The sequence below is a fragment of the Achroia grisella genome, unplaced genomic scaffold (assembly GCF_030625045.1).
Source record: "Achroia grisella isolate CSIRO2021 unplaced genomic scaffold, CSIRO_AGI_Agris_v1 utg841, whole genome shotgun sequence".
Classification (NCBI taxonomy): domain Eukaryota; kingdom Metazoa; phylum Arthropoda; class Insecta; order Lepidoptera; family Pyralidae; genus Achroia; species Achroia grisella.
In genome coordinates, this window is record NW_026713039.1 from 111,758 (window position 1) to 126,712 (window position 14,955).

At 41.6% G+C, this 14,955-nt stretch overlaps 1 protein-coding gene across 1 annotated transcript in view; it reads left to right on the forward strand.

Moving 5' to 3' along the window:
• Positions 1-14,237, forward strand: part of LOC131852186 (uncharacterized) — a 28,910-nt gene extending 14,673 nt beyond the window's left edge. Inside the window, exons 5-17 of the mRNA XM_059202829.1 lie at positions 1,973-2,064; positions 2,849-2,976; positions 3,653-3,748; positions 4,380-4,459; positions 5,162-5,469; positions 5,814-5,883; positions 6,600-7,100; positions 7,772-7,999; positions 9,645-9,799; positions 10,482-10,612; positions 10,991-11,148; positions 12,704-12,888; positions 13,487-14,237. Of these exons, the coding sequence (XP_059058812.1) occupies positions 1,973-2,064; positions 2,849-2,976; positions 3,653-3,748; positions 4,380-4,459; positions 5,162-5,469; positions 5,814-5,883; positions 6,600-7,100; positions 7,772-7,999; positions 9,645-9,799; positions 10,482-10,612; positions 10,991-11,148; positions 12,704-12,888; positions 13,487-13,697 (2,343 nt within the window). The 3' untranslated portion in view covers positions 13,698-14,237. The remainder of the gene's footprint in view (positions 1-1,972; positions 2,065-2,848; positions 2,977-3,652; positions 3,749-4,379; positions 4,460-5,161; positions 5,470-5,813; positions 5,884-6,599; positions 7,101-7,771; positions 8,000-9,644; positions 9,800-10,481; positions 10,613-10,990; positions 11,149-12,703; positions 12,889-13,486) is intronic.
• Positions 14,238-14,955: the final 718 nt, after the last annotated feature.

A 14,955-nucleotide genomic window follows, 5' to 3' on the forward strand; every position in this document is an offset into this window, starting at 1 on the left:
AAAACTACGCAACAGATTTTGAAGCGGTTTTTTTAATAGATAGAGTGATTCAAGAGGAAGGTTTATATATATAATACATGTACACCCGGGCGAAGCCGGGGTGGGTAGCTTGTAATTAATAATAGTGGATTTTTTTTAAAAATAGCAGTCTGACAGAATACTTTATTCTCTCTCTTACTTCTTCTTAGCACTAATTTATTTATTACTAACTAGCTACTCGTCCCGACTTCGTCCATGTATTATACATATAAGCCTTTTTTTTTCCTTTTGAAGCCTTCCTCTTGAATCACTCTATCTATTAAAAAACCGCTTCAAAATCCGTTGCGTAATTTTAAAGATTTAAGCATACATAGGGACGGACAGACAGCTACAGCGACTTTATTTTATACTATCTAATGATGACTTCCACCCCTAAGAGGATAAATTAACTCGAGCGAACCCGCCGGCAAAAGCTAGTTTTTAGCTTTTGCCGGCGGGTTCGCTCGCGTCAATTTATCCCCTTATTGGTGGAATTTATCAAAATCCTTTCTTAGGGGATGCCTACGTCATAGTAGCTTTATGCATGCAAAGTCTCAGCCCGATCGATTTGAAATTGACAAAGTTTCATACATACTTTCAATCCCTATTTTATCCCCTTGGGGGTAGAATTAATCAAAATCCAATCTTAGCGGATGCCTACGTCATAACATCTACCTGCATGCCAAATTTCAGCCCGATCCGTCCAGTGGTTTGGGCTGTGCGTTGATAGATCACTATGTCAGTCACGTTTGAGTTATATATATTTAGATATTAAGTAGACAACCAGTTGTTACATGACTCGACTCGTCACACCGACTGTAGTTGTAGGCGACACGTAAATATAAAAAAAACTAATTGTAAATGTATATACGCGCGTTATGGCGGACGTAGGTGCGAGCGAGCGCGACTGCAGCGCCTCTCGCGTTTTTCTTGCAGTACTAATCGGCCGCGGGAGGGGGGGATTGTTAGTAATGTGGAGTAATGATCCTATTGCTAGCAATGTACCATGTCAGGTCGACCTCCACGCGGTTCCCCCTGGAAACCATCGTGATACATTCCCGGTGAATTTGTCACGATGGGCTAACTGATCTGACTTCATGTTCATCTTATCATCCACCACTGGTGCCCCGCCAGCGTAAACCGCTAGCGCAGGCGGCAGCACCATTCCATTATCATCCTTTAAAAAAAAAAAAATAGCACCTCCGCAACGAGAATAAACAAAACAAATCTATTTATTTCTTTTACATCCTCAACAGTAGTGATATGTATTACAATAATGCTTGTAGTTTATGTTCTAGTGGTATATATTTGTAGAAATTTCCAGAACAATATAAGCTAATGCATGCCGTAACACACCGCTTTGCTTCCTACGGTCGCGGGTTCGTTTCCTCGCACGGTACAAACATTTGTATTCATGAGTATGATTGTTTGTATCTGTCTGGGTGTTTTATATGTATATTATGTATGTATTAAAAAAACTAAATATTTAAGTACTAGTTGACTCGCGCAACTTCGTCTGCGTTTCATTTCACCATCTTTTGCAATATTTTTCATTGCAGCTCCGCTCCTATTGGTCGTAGCGTAATGTTATATAGCTTAAAGCCTTCATCGACAAATGGACTATCTATACATATAAATAAAATTGGAGCATCTGTTTGTAATATTGAAATAACCGTTTTTTACTACATGCATATGAATATAAATACAGTACATACACCAAAATAACATTTTTTACAATTTTTGTGTGTCTGTATGTGTGTTCCAGCTAATCTCTGAAATGGCTGGACCGATTTTGACGGGACTTTTTTAGGCAGGTAGCTGATGTAATGAGGAGTAATTTAGGCCACTTGTGTTTTAGAAAAATTAAATTACATTCCTCGCGGACGAAGTCGCGGAAACGGCTAATTGTTAAATATAAGTTTAGATATAGTATTGAAATAGTCTTTATGTCCAGGTGGGAGGGTTCACATTCATGGGACACTTCACGTGGATCGAGGTGCCCGAACGGGAGAAGAAGCGGCGCGGCTCAGACATATCGCCCACATGGTCTGTACCATAATGTATATACTATAATAGCTGTACCGGCAAACGTTGTTTTGCATTCAATAAAAAAAAACATTTAGGGGTGGACTACCCCGAACATTTAGGGGGATGAAAAATAGATGTTGGCCGATTCTCAGACCTACTCAATACGCTCACAAAATTTCATGAGAATCGGTCGAGCCGTTTCGGAGGAGTACGGGAACGAAAACTGTGACACGAGAATTTTATATATAAGACTATATATATTTTTTTATGTATATCCAAACATTAATATAAGTTGTTTATATTAGTCTGGGTGTTTTTTATAATAATAATAATCTCAGGATAATTCACACAGCGCCATCTAGACCCAAATTAAGCTAGCTAAAGCTTGTGTTATGGGTACTACTCAACTGATACAAATATATAGATTTTTTTTTAAATACATACATATTATACATAGAAAACGCCCGGACCGATACAAACAATCATACTCATGAATACAAATGTTTGTGCCGTGCGAGGAATCGAACCCGTGACCATCGGACGTAAAGCGGTGAGCTAGGCCGCTAGACCACCGAGGTCGTCATATTTATGTATTCATTCATCATCAGCCCACTGCAGTCCACTGCTGGACATAGGCCTCTCCCAAAGCACGCCACTGGGCACGATCTTCAGCCCTTCTCATCCTTTTTATGTATATTATGTTTTATTTATATCACAAGCTCTGTCAAGTATCAAGCGTTTTCGGAGGAGTTGTGTGACAAACACTGTGACGAGGAGTTCATGTCCACATGTTTGATACTAGGTCCCCGACGATGGCTGGTGGTCTGTTCGCGATGAGCCGCACGTACTACTGGGAGCTGGGCGCCTACGACGAGCAGATGGCCGGCTGGGGGGGCGAGAACCTCGAGATCTCCTTCAGGATATGGCAGTGTACGTACATACACACACACATACACTCACTCACTCACCACCCACCCACTCACTCACTCACACACTCATTCACCCACTCACTCACACACTCACTCACACACTCACACACTCACTCACCCACCCACTCACTCACTCACCCACCCACTCACTCACTGCCACACACACCTCTATAACTAACACTAGTTGTTTCATACGACTTCGACACGTGAACTTAAACTAAATACAATTTCTAAAATAATACTAGCCTAAGACTAACTTAGCTATCTGAGTGCGATAGTCCCGTCAATAACGGGTCAGCTGTTTCAGAGATTAGCAAGAACAAACAGACGAATAGGCAAAAATTTGTTTAATTAATTATTGAATTTGTATTGTTAGTAGTTAATGAGTGACAGCCTCGGTGGCTTAGCAGTTTAACGCACCGGTTTTTTCTGCTGGACGCAGGTTCGATTCCTCGCACAGTACAAACATTTGAACTAATCAGTACGAATGTTTTTATCGGTCTGGATGTTATCTATGTATATTCTGTATGTATTTATAATATATATATTTAAATACTAGTATCCGTTGTCTAGTACCCATAACACAAGCTCTACTTAGCTTAGGACTAGATGGCGCTGTGTTAATTGTCTTAAGTTATTATTATCTAAATCATATATGTGTATATTTATTCCTGCAGGCGGTGGTACACTGGAGACAATACCGTGTTCCCGCGTGGGCCACGTGTTCCGCAGCTTCCACCCATACGGCCTGCCCGCTCACACAGACACGCACGGTCAGTGGTAATACAATAGGTTTTTTATATAGTACGATGGTGATCACGCATACGGCACACCTGATGTAAGTTTATCGTTACCAATACTCAATATTTATTACAGGCACAGATATTATAATCTATACATCTATACATATAAATAAAATTGTAGTGTCTGTTTGTAACATTGAAATAACCGTTTTTTACTACATGCATATGAATATAAATACGGTACATACACCAAAAAATTATTTTTAATAATTTTTGATTGTCTGTCCGTCGGTCTGTTTGTTCCGGCTAATCTCTGAAATGGCTGGACCGATTTTGAAATAAAATGAAATTTATTTGCGTATTATACAGTTAGATATTCGGTAATATGTCCAGTATCTATAGTATTCCTAGTATCTGTAGTGGGAAGTTCGTCACTTTGTTTCACTAATATTGTGAAACCTATTATTAACTATACTATTGATTTGTACTTTCTGTTGTTATGTATTGTGTATGCTGTTGGTAAATAAATATTTAAACTCTCTACTACATCAGTTGCTGAAAACGAATAAAAATGTTTAATTACAATAACTGACACAAAATACGGTCTTATGACTCGGTTTATTTGTTATTAAAGTTAATAAAATATTATTACATTGTACAGGAATTAACACTGCGCGTATGGCCGACGTGTGGATGGACGAGTACGCGGAGCTGTTCTACCTGCACCGGCCCGACCTCAGGGTCAGTTACTATTTATATTAAATAATAATAAACATTTATTCAGCATTAGCTACTCGCCCCGGCTTCGCCCGGGTGTACATGTATTATATATATAAACCTTCCTCTTGAATCACTCTATCTATTAAAAAAAACCGCTTCAAAATCCGTTGCGTAGTTTTAAAGATTTAAGCATACATAGGGACGGACAGACAGCGACAGCGACTTTATTTTATACTAGCTTTTCCCCGCGGCTTCGCTCGAGTTAATTTATCCCCTTAGGGGTGAAATTTATCAAAATCCTTTCTTAGGGGATGCCTACGTCATAGTAGCTTTATGCATGCATAGTTTCAGCCCGATCGTTTTAAAATTGACAAAGTTTTGTACAAACTTTCATCCCCTATTTTATCCCATTGGGGGTAGAATTAATCAAAATCCTTTCTTAGCGGATGCCTACGTCATAACATCTACCTGCATGCCAAATTTCAGTCCGATCCGTCCAGTGGTTTGGGCTGTGCGTTGATAGATCCCTATGTCAGTCACCTTTGAGTTATATATATTTAGATTATATAATGATAACTATTTGTATTTACATAAACATCACTTGTGGATCTGATATCCGTAGTCTTATTAATGTATATTAGCGACGGTTACCATTTACCACCCGGGGTACCGTCACCTAGCTTGCCATTTCTATTACAAAAAGAAATAACTCGCGTATTACAGAAGAATCCGAAGATCGGCGACGTGACCCACCGGAAGGTGCTGCGCGAGAAGCTGCACTGCAAGAGCTTCCAGTGGTACCTGGACAACGTGTACCCGGAGAAGTTCGTGCCGGTGCGGCACGTGTACGGGTACGGGCGGGTCGCCAACCCGGAGTCGAACCTGTGCCTGGACACGCTGCAGCGCGAGTCGGGCGCGGCGCTGGGCGTGTACGGCTGCCACTCCCGGCTCCACGCCACGCAGTACTTCGCGCTCTCGCTCCACGGACAGCTGCGCACCGAGGAGGACTGCGCAGAGCTGCAGTTCGTGCGGTCAGTGTACGCAGACACACACACACACACATACACACACTTCTGCGCTTATGGAAGGAGCTTGGCTGGCTATTCTAGTAGTCTCGGCTCTACACTTACAACGGTCCAGATGATAGGCTCATAAGGATGAGTCCACATTACATTATTAAGAATTCGAGCCGAGTTCCTTGTCAGTTCTCATCTCGAAATCATTACGAACTGACTGTAGATTTGATTGCATACAAGTCTGTACTACCCACATAGATTTGATGAAATTGTTATACCTATGTAACATTTGTTAATGAAATTGTTATACCTATGTAACATTTCTTCATGAAATTGTTACCTATATATAATAATTGCAGGGACGAGGACGCGGCGGAGGTGGGGCGGCGCGTGCTGATGGTGAACTGTCACGGCAAGCAGCGCGGGCAGGTCAGTGTTCACAGCTTACACACGGTCACTTGATTAATTAAAGTATTAATGTGAATTGAGTGGTAGAAAGTGAAAAGTAAAGAGTCAGGGAGAACCTATCAGGAGGTGGTACTTGACTGACCTTTTTTATCTTATATTCTACATACATATTTAAATTTTGACTTTTGTTAAAAATTGTGAATGATGTGCGACATACTAAGTTACAAGAATTTCGTTTAGGAATTTTTTTTAAGGAATAATGTACTTGTCATGGCCAAGGGATCTTTAATAACTGGGCTGTGTTGTGGAATTAAATAAAGAGAGTGTGACGACGCGTCCTTGAAGTCGCTCGTGGTGGCATTGTCAGTGGCAAGTGGTGTCGCCGACTTATAGCCTAGTGACAGTACTAAAGAAAGTTATAAAGATAAACGAATATGTACATAAATTTGTAAAGATATACTCAAAATAGTGTAGACTTTTTTTTGGACTATTCCAATGCTTTTAGCCGTGGCTGGCCTTTATATAGCTTCACCACTCGAAAGAGAGCGAGCGCAGATGGCATTCCGATTATCTATAGTTTTATCGATATAGGAAAAGGACCAGAACTTCCCATTTATATTTTTGATGTAGTTTGTACTAAATTATTTTTGTACGGAGATTCGTAGCGGCGGGATGGGTGATCTAATTTTTTGAACATCTCGATGCGAAATGTTAACTATATGTAATGTGGTCCGCAGAAGTGGAAGTACCTCCCGAGCGGACAGCTGCAGCACGAGGAGTCGCGGCTGTGCCTGAGTGCGGGCCGCGAGCCGGGCGACGACGTGCGGGCCGCGGCCTGCGGGCCCGGCGACGACCAGGCCTGGAGGATAGACTACACCCTCCACAACCACTTCCACGCGGCAGGTGATGCACAGCCCAGCGAACAAGAGCTGCGGCTGCAGAAGCTGCGCGGACAGCGTCGCATCTCCCGCTCGCTGCTGTCGGCGCGTGATGACGGCGACGGTGACGGTGACGGTGATGACGGCGACGGTGACGTCCGCCGTCACCATCACCGCGGCCGCCGGCCGTCCCGCGAGCGGCGCCGCAGGAACAAGTTCGTCCTGCAGCTGGTGCGCACGCTCATGAACGGCTCCGAGCAACACCTGGAGGCGGAGCTGGGCTGCAGGCACCGCCGCCTGTACCCCAACGACACCTTCGTCAGGGACCTGGTCACCATCCTCAACGAGCGGAACGTCAAGGTATAGTACCAATAATATTTACTGATCAGGTTTCTTAAGGATCGACAACGCGGTCATGACACCCTTTTACCCCGCCAGAGGAATGATGAGATATATATAGCCCATGACTTGTGACACGGGTGTAGGTTTAAAAGGCCCTTTTAGAATGCATTAACACTCACCTTCACTACTTGCAGCTTCCCCCCAGGCCCAACTAAGACCGGGATAAACCCATTTCTAATACAATTCACTTTAGTATCCAAAACACAACCGGCACGCTCTGCGCTCGTCGACTGAATGCCGCGACTCACCCAACGAAAAAGGATTATTCAACTACCGACCTCCGTATTTATAGACCGAAGTCAGTGTAGTAGTTCGGTATATAAATACTAGATGGCGCTATTTACAATATTTGTAATAATCTTTACATTGGGTATTTCATTAGTACTAAACACAAACTACCTTCTTTTAATATCTTTTTAAAATATCGGATTTTTCTACAATATTGATATGAACTCTAGCACGTGCGCAGCCGGGGTGAAATGCTAGTGTAACGATATAATAAAAACTATTATAAAGTAAAAAATACTATTATAAAATACTTAAGTTATCTTAAATGTATTTTACTAACGGTTATTTTTTATTTCTATTGCTTGTATAGTATTTTAATATGAGTATGATATTGCCGGCAGGTGATAAACAACGGGCGCGTGTTCGAGCGGAACAAGGTGACGGAGTTGTCTCGTGCCGACGGTCACCATCACCACCCGGCCCGACCACCACACACACACGCCGAGTGGCCGCCGAACAAACACCAGCGCGGAAGGTCCGAGCAGACCACCACCGCCGCCAACCTGCAGCCGCCGCTACCACCCGCCACCGGGGACACCAGCCGGATCATCATCGAGGACTTCGTCGAGGTCAGCACCACCACACAGACCACCACCAAGGTAACCATGCTGTACATGCATTATCTCAGCTCGGAAGACGTCCACTGCTGGGCATAGGCCTCCCCCAAAGATTTCCACGACGATCGGTCCTGCGCTGCTCGCATCCAATGCCTGCCAGCGATCTTGACCAGATTGTCGGTCCACCTTGCTGGAGGCCTTCCCACGCTGCGTCTTCCGGTCCGTGGTCGCCACTCGAGGACTTTACTGCCCCAACGGCCATCTGTCCTACGAGCTATGTGCCCTGCCCATTGCCACTTCAGAGTCGCATTCTTCGGGCTATGTCGGTCACTCTGGTTCTCCTCATTTCTGATATGATCACGCAGTGAAACTGTATCTGTAGTGAGCTGTGCATACAATACATAAATATATAACTCAGGACAACTCTCACAGCGCCATCTAGTTCCAAACTAAGCAAAGATTTTACATTTTTTTCTGCAAATATGAATATGGAATGTTGCACCCGCCTGCGCTAACGGTTTACGCTGGCGGGTCACCAGTGGACCTCCACTGTACAGGATGAACACGTGTAAGTTTGTATAAAAGACCAAAACATTGTGTTGAGTGTACATGTTAGACAGAGGTCTAACAATTTGTTACGACTGTAACTGTAATACTAGAGTTAAGAACTTTACTAACAATAGATTCGGAAAAAAAAACTAAAAAATGGGCCACTGATGCCAAAATAAACATATTGTTATTATTATAACTTATATTAAACTAACTACTCGTCCCGGCTTCGCGCGGGTTTACATGTACATGTATATATAAACCTTCCTCTTGAATCTATCTATTTAAAAAAACACTTCAAAATCCATTGCGTAGTTTTAAAGATTTAAGCATGCGTAGGGACGGACAGACAGCGACAGCAACTTTGTTTTATACTATGTAATGATACACACATTCTGACTCTGATTCTGATATTATTTGAAGCCCTGAGGGTCCTAAACCTTAAAGGGTCGTGTACACCCTCTTAAATGCTAATATATATATACACGAGGTTTTTTTTATGTCGATCCATGACGTTGAGTAAACCTCTAGAAGAAAGAAGAAAAGAAAGAAAGAAAAACATTTATTGTCAACCATTTTTACATATACATTTGACAATTATACACTTTACACACATTTACACACACTCTAGGTCCCGACACCTTAACATAACGGCCCTGCATTAATAAGGATACTTTATTTTGATTTGTTTACTCATGGAATGAGTAGTCATGCTCACTAAAATGTCCAGACATGTGGCGGCGTGGTGGGCCGGGTCATTGGGCTCCCTAAAATATGGTCGAGCGCAGTGATGGCTGGCTCATCCGTCATACTCGTGAACGAGTGCTGCTTGTAGGGACTGATCTGCTCTTATCACTACGACTGACTCAATCCTATTGTATTATTTTATTTTAATATATTAGTGCTGGTTGGTAGTTTGTATTCACACGTTTCGATTTGTAAAATGTGAACTTACAAGGATTATTTAAAAGAGCAACACACAAGTTTCTTGCTCGTTCTTCTTGTGATGAGACAGCATTCCGAACGAGTGGTAGATAAAAAAAAATTGTTATAACTATTCAAAAGTGCTTAAATTAAGTTTATTTGAATAAATGATTTTCTATTCCAGCGGCCAGGAAAGAAACACAAACGCAAGCGCCAGCGCTCACCCCCTTCACCCCCACCAGGCCCGACCTCCCCGCGGCCGACACCCGCGGACGACACGCGCGACGTGCTGATGGCACTCCTCAACAAACAGCAGGAGGATACCAGGGGCAACAACGGGTGAGTTATACCAGCATTCTGACGCGGAGAGTCAATGATTTTTTTATACCACAACTACCAAACCCGGCCACGCGTTGCTGTGTCTAAGGTTCTTGAATAAAATATTATTGTGACTATAAATTGTGATGTAAGCTATCCTATCTTTCAAGTTGGATCAAATTACACACAATGTGCAAATCAAATTTGCAATCGGTTCAGTAGTTTAGGAGTCCATCGCGGACAAACAACGTGACACGTAATTTTTATATATAATAGTTGTTCATGCACTTGATTTTCATTTAATATTAGACTTAGACATATATAAATATATACATTGTAAATAAACTGGCTTTTAAAATATAAGTAATTCAATTGAGTTTCTTGCCAGTTCTTCTCAATTGGATCTATATACTGAACTGGATGGTAGGGAAAAAATTAAAATTATAATATAAAAAAACTTGACGTTCATAAGCGGCTAAAATGTCCTACATGAATAAATGATTTTTGAATTTTTAAAAATAAAAATTATCTATTTTTTATACGCCTAAGAAATTTTAATTTATTTTAACATATTTTTTTATTATTTATTATTATGATTTGGCGTTAAAAAATACATACAACCCTAAATTTTCCCTCTTAAAGCATCAACCCCTATTTTTTATCAGTTTATTTATATGCCAGTGTATATATATTATGAATGCAGGTATCCGTCGGAAGTGGAAGATGTGCCGATGGTGAGCGAACCGCGGGAGCGAGACGGAGATAGAGACAGGGCTGCGAGTGAGCGGGACGGAGACAGCGAGCGGGACGACGCCGATGAACACTGGCCCATTGGTAAGTACGCACTCATAGCACGTACTCGTCTCATCATTTTTTTTATGGATGATAATGTAATGGTGCACCCGCCTGCGCTAACGGTATACGCCGGGGCACCAGTGGAGGATGATAAGATGAGCATGAGGTCAGATCAGTTGCTCCATCGTGGAAATTGACCAGGAATTTATAACGATGGTTTCTAGGGAACCATGTGGAGATCTTGTATTGGTACATTGCTAGTAATAGGGTCATGAGTCCACATTATTAACAATGCTCATCCTCCTGCCTCGCCTATTGCAGTCGCTAAGCTAAGTGAGCTTGCGATCTCAGTTCGGCGGTAGTCTAGCGGTTTTGCTAATAGAAATAGAAAATAATGTGTATCTCGAATATGTTTAGGAGAATCTCGATTCCGTCGCAACAACAGTCTAATTCAGCCGCTGCGGAGAGACTCACACCCTCACCCTCACCCTCACCAGCATCAGCACCAGCACCAGCATGCTCGCGAGCACACGCGGCCACATATAGATGATAGCAGAGAGAACGATGTGCGGCAGGTAATACTAATATTATAAACTAGCTGTACCCGCGGCGTCGTCCGCGTCCACGTGGAATTTACGACGTTGTGTGAGTGAGTACAGTATCACCGCTCTCACTCACACAACGCCATCTAATACCAAGAAATAGAAATAATCTTTATTCAAATAAACTCATTACAAGCACTTTTGAATAGTCATATTTTGATTCTACCACTCATTCGGAATGCAGATTCATCACAAGAAGAATGAGCAAGAAACTTGTGTGTTGCTCTTTTTAATAGATGGCTTTTTATATAAATAATTACAGTATAACAAGTAAGAGGCATGCGATAACCAATATAGAAATCGCTATGCAGTCATTATTAGTGCAAACACATAATATTGTCAGTGTTATGGATTTTTAAATTTTTCAATAAAAACATTATTATCGTTAACGAATTCTTCAATTTTATAGTAAGCTTTAAGAAATAATCTTTATTCAAAACTTAATATCAGCACTTTTTAATTGTCATATTTTATTATTGTAACGTTCATTTAGAACGCTAACTTATCACAAGAAGAACGAGCAAGAAACTTGCGTAAATAATTAAATAAATAAATGTTGATCAGCAGTAGTAGTAATCAGGGATGTTAAGGAGCTCCGTAACCGCAAACGAAACTATCGGATATCCGATATAGAACAATATCCGTAACCGTAAACGAAACTATCGGATATCCGATATAGAACAATATCCGTAACCGTAAACGAAACTATCGGATATCCGATATAGATGATATAAAAAATATTTCGGATAATAACATCGGATAGGGGCGGAGTCTAATTGAGACACGTTATGTAAATAATATATTAGCTATTTGTATTTTACTTTTGAAATTCCTTATAAAATTAAAATCCGCAACAGAAATTATCCGAAACAAAATTTCATATCCGCATCCGCATTCGGTATAATAATCAATACTATATCCGAAACCTATCCGTATCCGATATTTCATATCCATAACATCCCAGTTCATGATTGGCGTACATGATGTTGCACAGTAAGTCATTACATCTACTACATTCTCGCATCTTCCCTTTACTTTACTTTATCTTCGCTGGTAAGCATCGTCACTTGACAGGCCGAAATTTGAAATTTTCTGATCATCTGAAAGACGCCATTCTTTCAGTCCTCCACAGTGCTGTTTTCTAGAAACTTCTCACCAAGCACAACCACATTGTGGAATCACCTTCTAGCAATGGTATTTCCGAACGGATACGATATTGAAACCTTCAAGAAAAGAGCTTATTCCTTTTTAAAAGGCCGACAACATACTTGCAATTCCCCTGGTGTTGGGGCTGCTCATGGGCGGCGGTAATCACTTACCATCAGGTGAAACGCATGCTCGTTTGTCCCCTGTGCTGTAAAAAAACTTATGTTGCTATGGACATTAGTTAGCCAAGTAGTAGGTGGCCTGCCTTATCCTCTTTTCATTGTAGCCTTGGAAAGTCACTTATTACAACGTGGATTTCAGGTTTACGCAGACTATGTCCATATCACCTTAATGTATATTCTTTTTTCTTTAAATATTGCAGAATTACTTACAGTCTGAGGACACAAATACAAAGACACGCACGTTGCCGGTTGGCGAACATGTTGACCAACTTGTTGGCGAACAAACTGTTCCGCCGCCGGTGAGGGTGGTGATGCGGAGTAACCTCACGTTCCACTTGGATGACGAGTTCTTCACGTCGCGGAGACGACCCGCTGACGATGTCAAGTGAGTTATGATATGAGAACACTCTCCTTTAGAGATTGTCAGTTATGTGGATTCATGACTCCATAGCAATGAGGTCTTTTGGATGATGATGTAATGGTGCATCCGCCTGCGCTAACGGTATATACTGGTGGGACACCAGTGGAGGATGATAAGATGAGCATCAAGTTTTTCCAGGGGGAACCTATGTCATCATCTGCTTCAAGATATTTTAGTTTCTGGCTTGTGGTACGGTGGTGAAACTCAGCAGCTGGTATTAATCCGAACAATTCCTCAGAACACTCCCCGTGATATATGCGGTAGAAAATGCACAGAGATGCAATATCTCGCCGCAGAGCCAATGGGTCGAGTCTGTCACATAGACGTTGATTACCAATGATTCTGGCTCGGTTCCGAATCTGGTCAAATGGAAGTAGCTGGTATTGTGGTGCTCCCGTCCAGAGATGAGAACAGTATTCCATATGCGGCCGGATCTGCGCCTTGTATAATAGCAAGCGATGGACCGCCGTGAAATACCGTCTCACTCTACTGAGCAGTGACTCACAATGACTGTAGTGATAATAAGATTTTATGATTAAAATTACCTATTGTTGTTTTCCAGTGACATTATCGGTGAGCTGGCCATACCCACCAATATATCTCACACGTGGGTAAAACCTCGAGCCTCCACAGCCGACCTGACTGACACTCGACAGTTTATGAATGACGTCAAAACTGATGACAGTCGAGAGGTGATCAGCACCGGACGCGGCGTGATGCAGAACAGTGTCGATGACGGATCCAGTGCATCCGATGATTATAGTGATCAGTGATACGTGGTAACTAATGGATTTGTATTGTCAAATATGTCGTGTCGTGTCGTGACGTTGTTACTAGTTTTCACATTTATACATTATGTTAGAGATGTGTTAACTCGTAATAAGTCGAAGTCAGGTCAGTTAGCCTATCAGGATATCACCCCCAGGAGTTTCCAGGGCGATTGTTAGCGAGGGGCTCTTTCATCCCCATTACTAACAATCCCCTCCCCCTCTTCTAAAGCAGCAAGCTTGCTTTTTAAGCTGTTGTAGTGTGACATATATAAATTTGGTTACATTAAAAATTTTATTGGGAACTAGCTTTTGCCCGCGGCTTCGCTCGCGTTAATTTATCCCCTTAGTGATCTAAGCGAACAGATTGCGGAAGCAACTTCATTTATATGAAATATTACGAGCTAAGGAAAAACCAAGAACGTAAACATTCGACCTAAAACAGTATATATTTTAACATGCCTTGACTAGTACCTATGGTGTTATTTTATATTGGACTGGAGAGATCCTATTTTACTATTATTATTATTATTTTCTCTTTGTACAGATTATCATTACATAGTATAAAACAAAGTCGCTGTCGTTATCGCTGTCTGTCCGTCCCTATGTATGCTTAAATCTTTAAACTACGCAACTGATTTTGAAGCAGTTTTTTTAACAGATAGAGTGATTCTATAGGAAGGTTTATATGTATAATACATGTACACCTATGCGAAGCCGGGGCGACTAACTAGTTATTTTATATTAAACTTTTGGTGCTCACAAGTGTACTTAACTCTAATGAAATATTATGAACTATAATTTTGTTTTAAACTATTCTGCATACTATTTAACACGTCAAAGACCGCATGCCCACCGGTGGGTCACTCCGCAACAATACCGACCCACGTGCCCACGGGTGGGCACACAACAAGTTCTACCCGGGGACCGCTTGTACACCTGTGGCCATGATTTAAATTTCAATTCATGTACACCAGTTCATACGCTGGGCCCTCGTAGAGATACTGCATATAGTGGACTTAGTTAATTTGATATAGCCTCACGTAATTATCAATAAAAAATTACCGGACTCTATATGAGAAATAAGATTTCTCACATAGGGTCCGGCATTTTTTTCAATGCGGTCTTCAACGTGTTAACGGTGTACGTATATATAGATATATATACTGGGTTGGTTAGTATCCGGCTCGAAGGACCAAAAATGGGCAGTTAGATTATATATATGAGGGATGCAGTTTAATAATTATATTTGTTACTAGCTGCA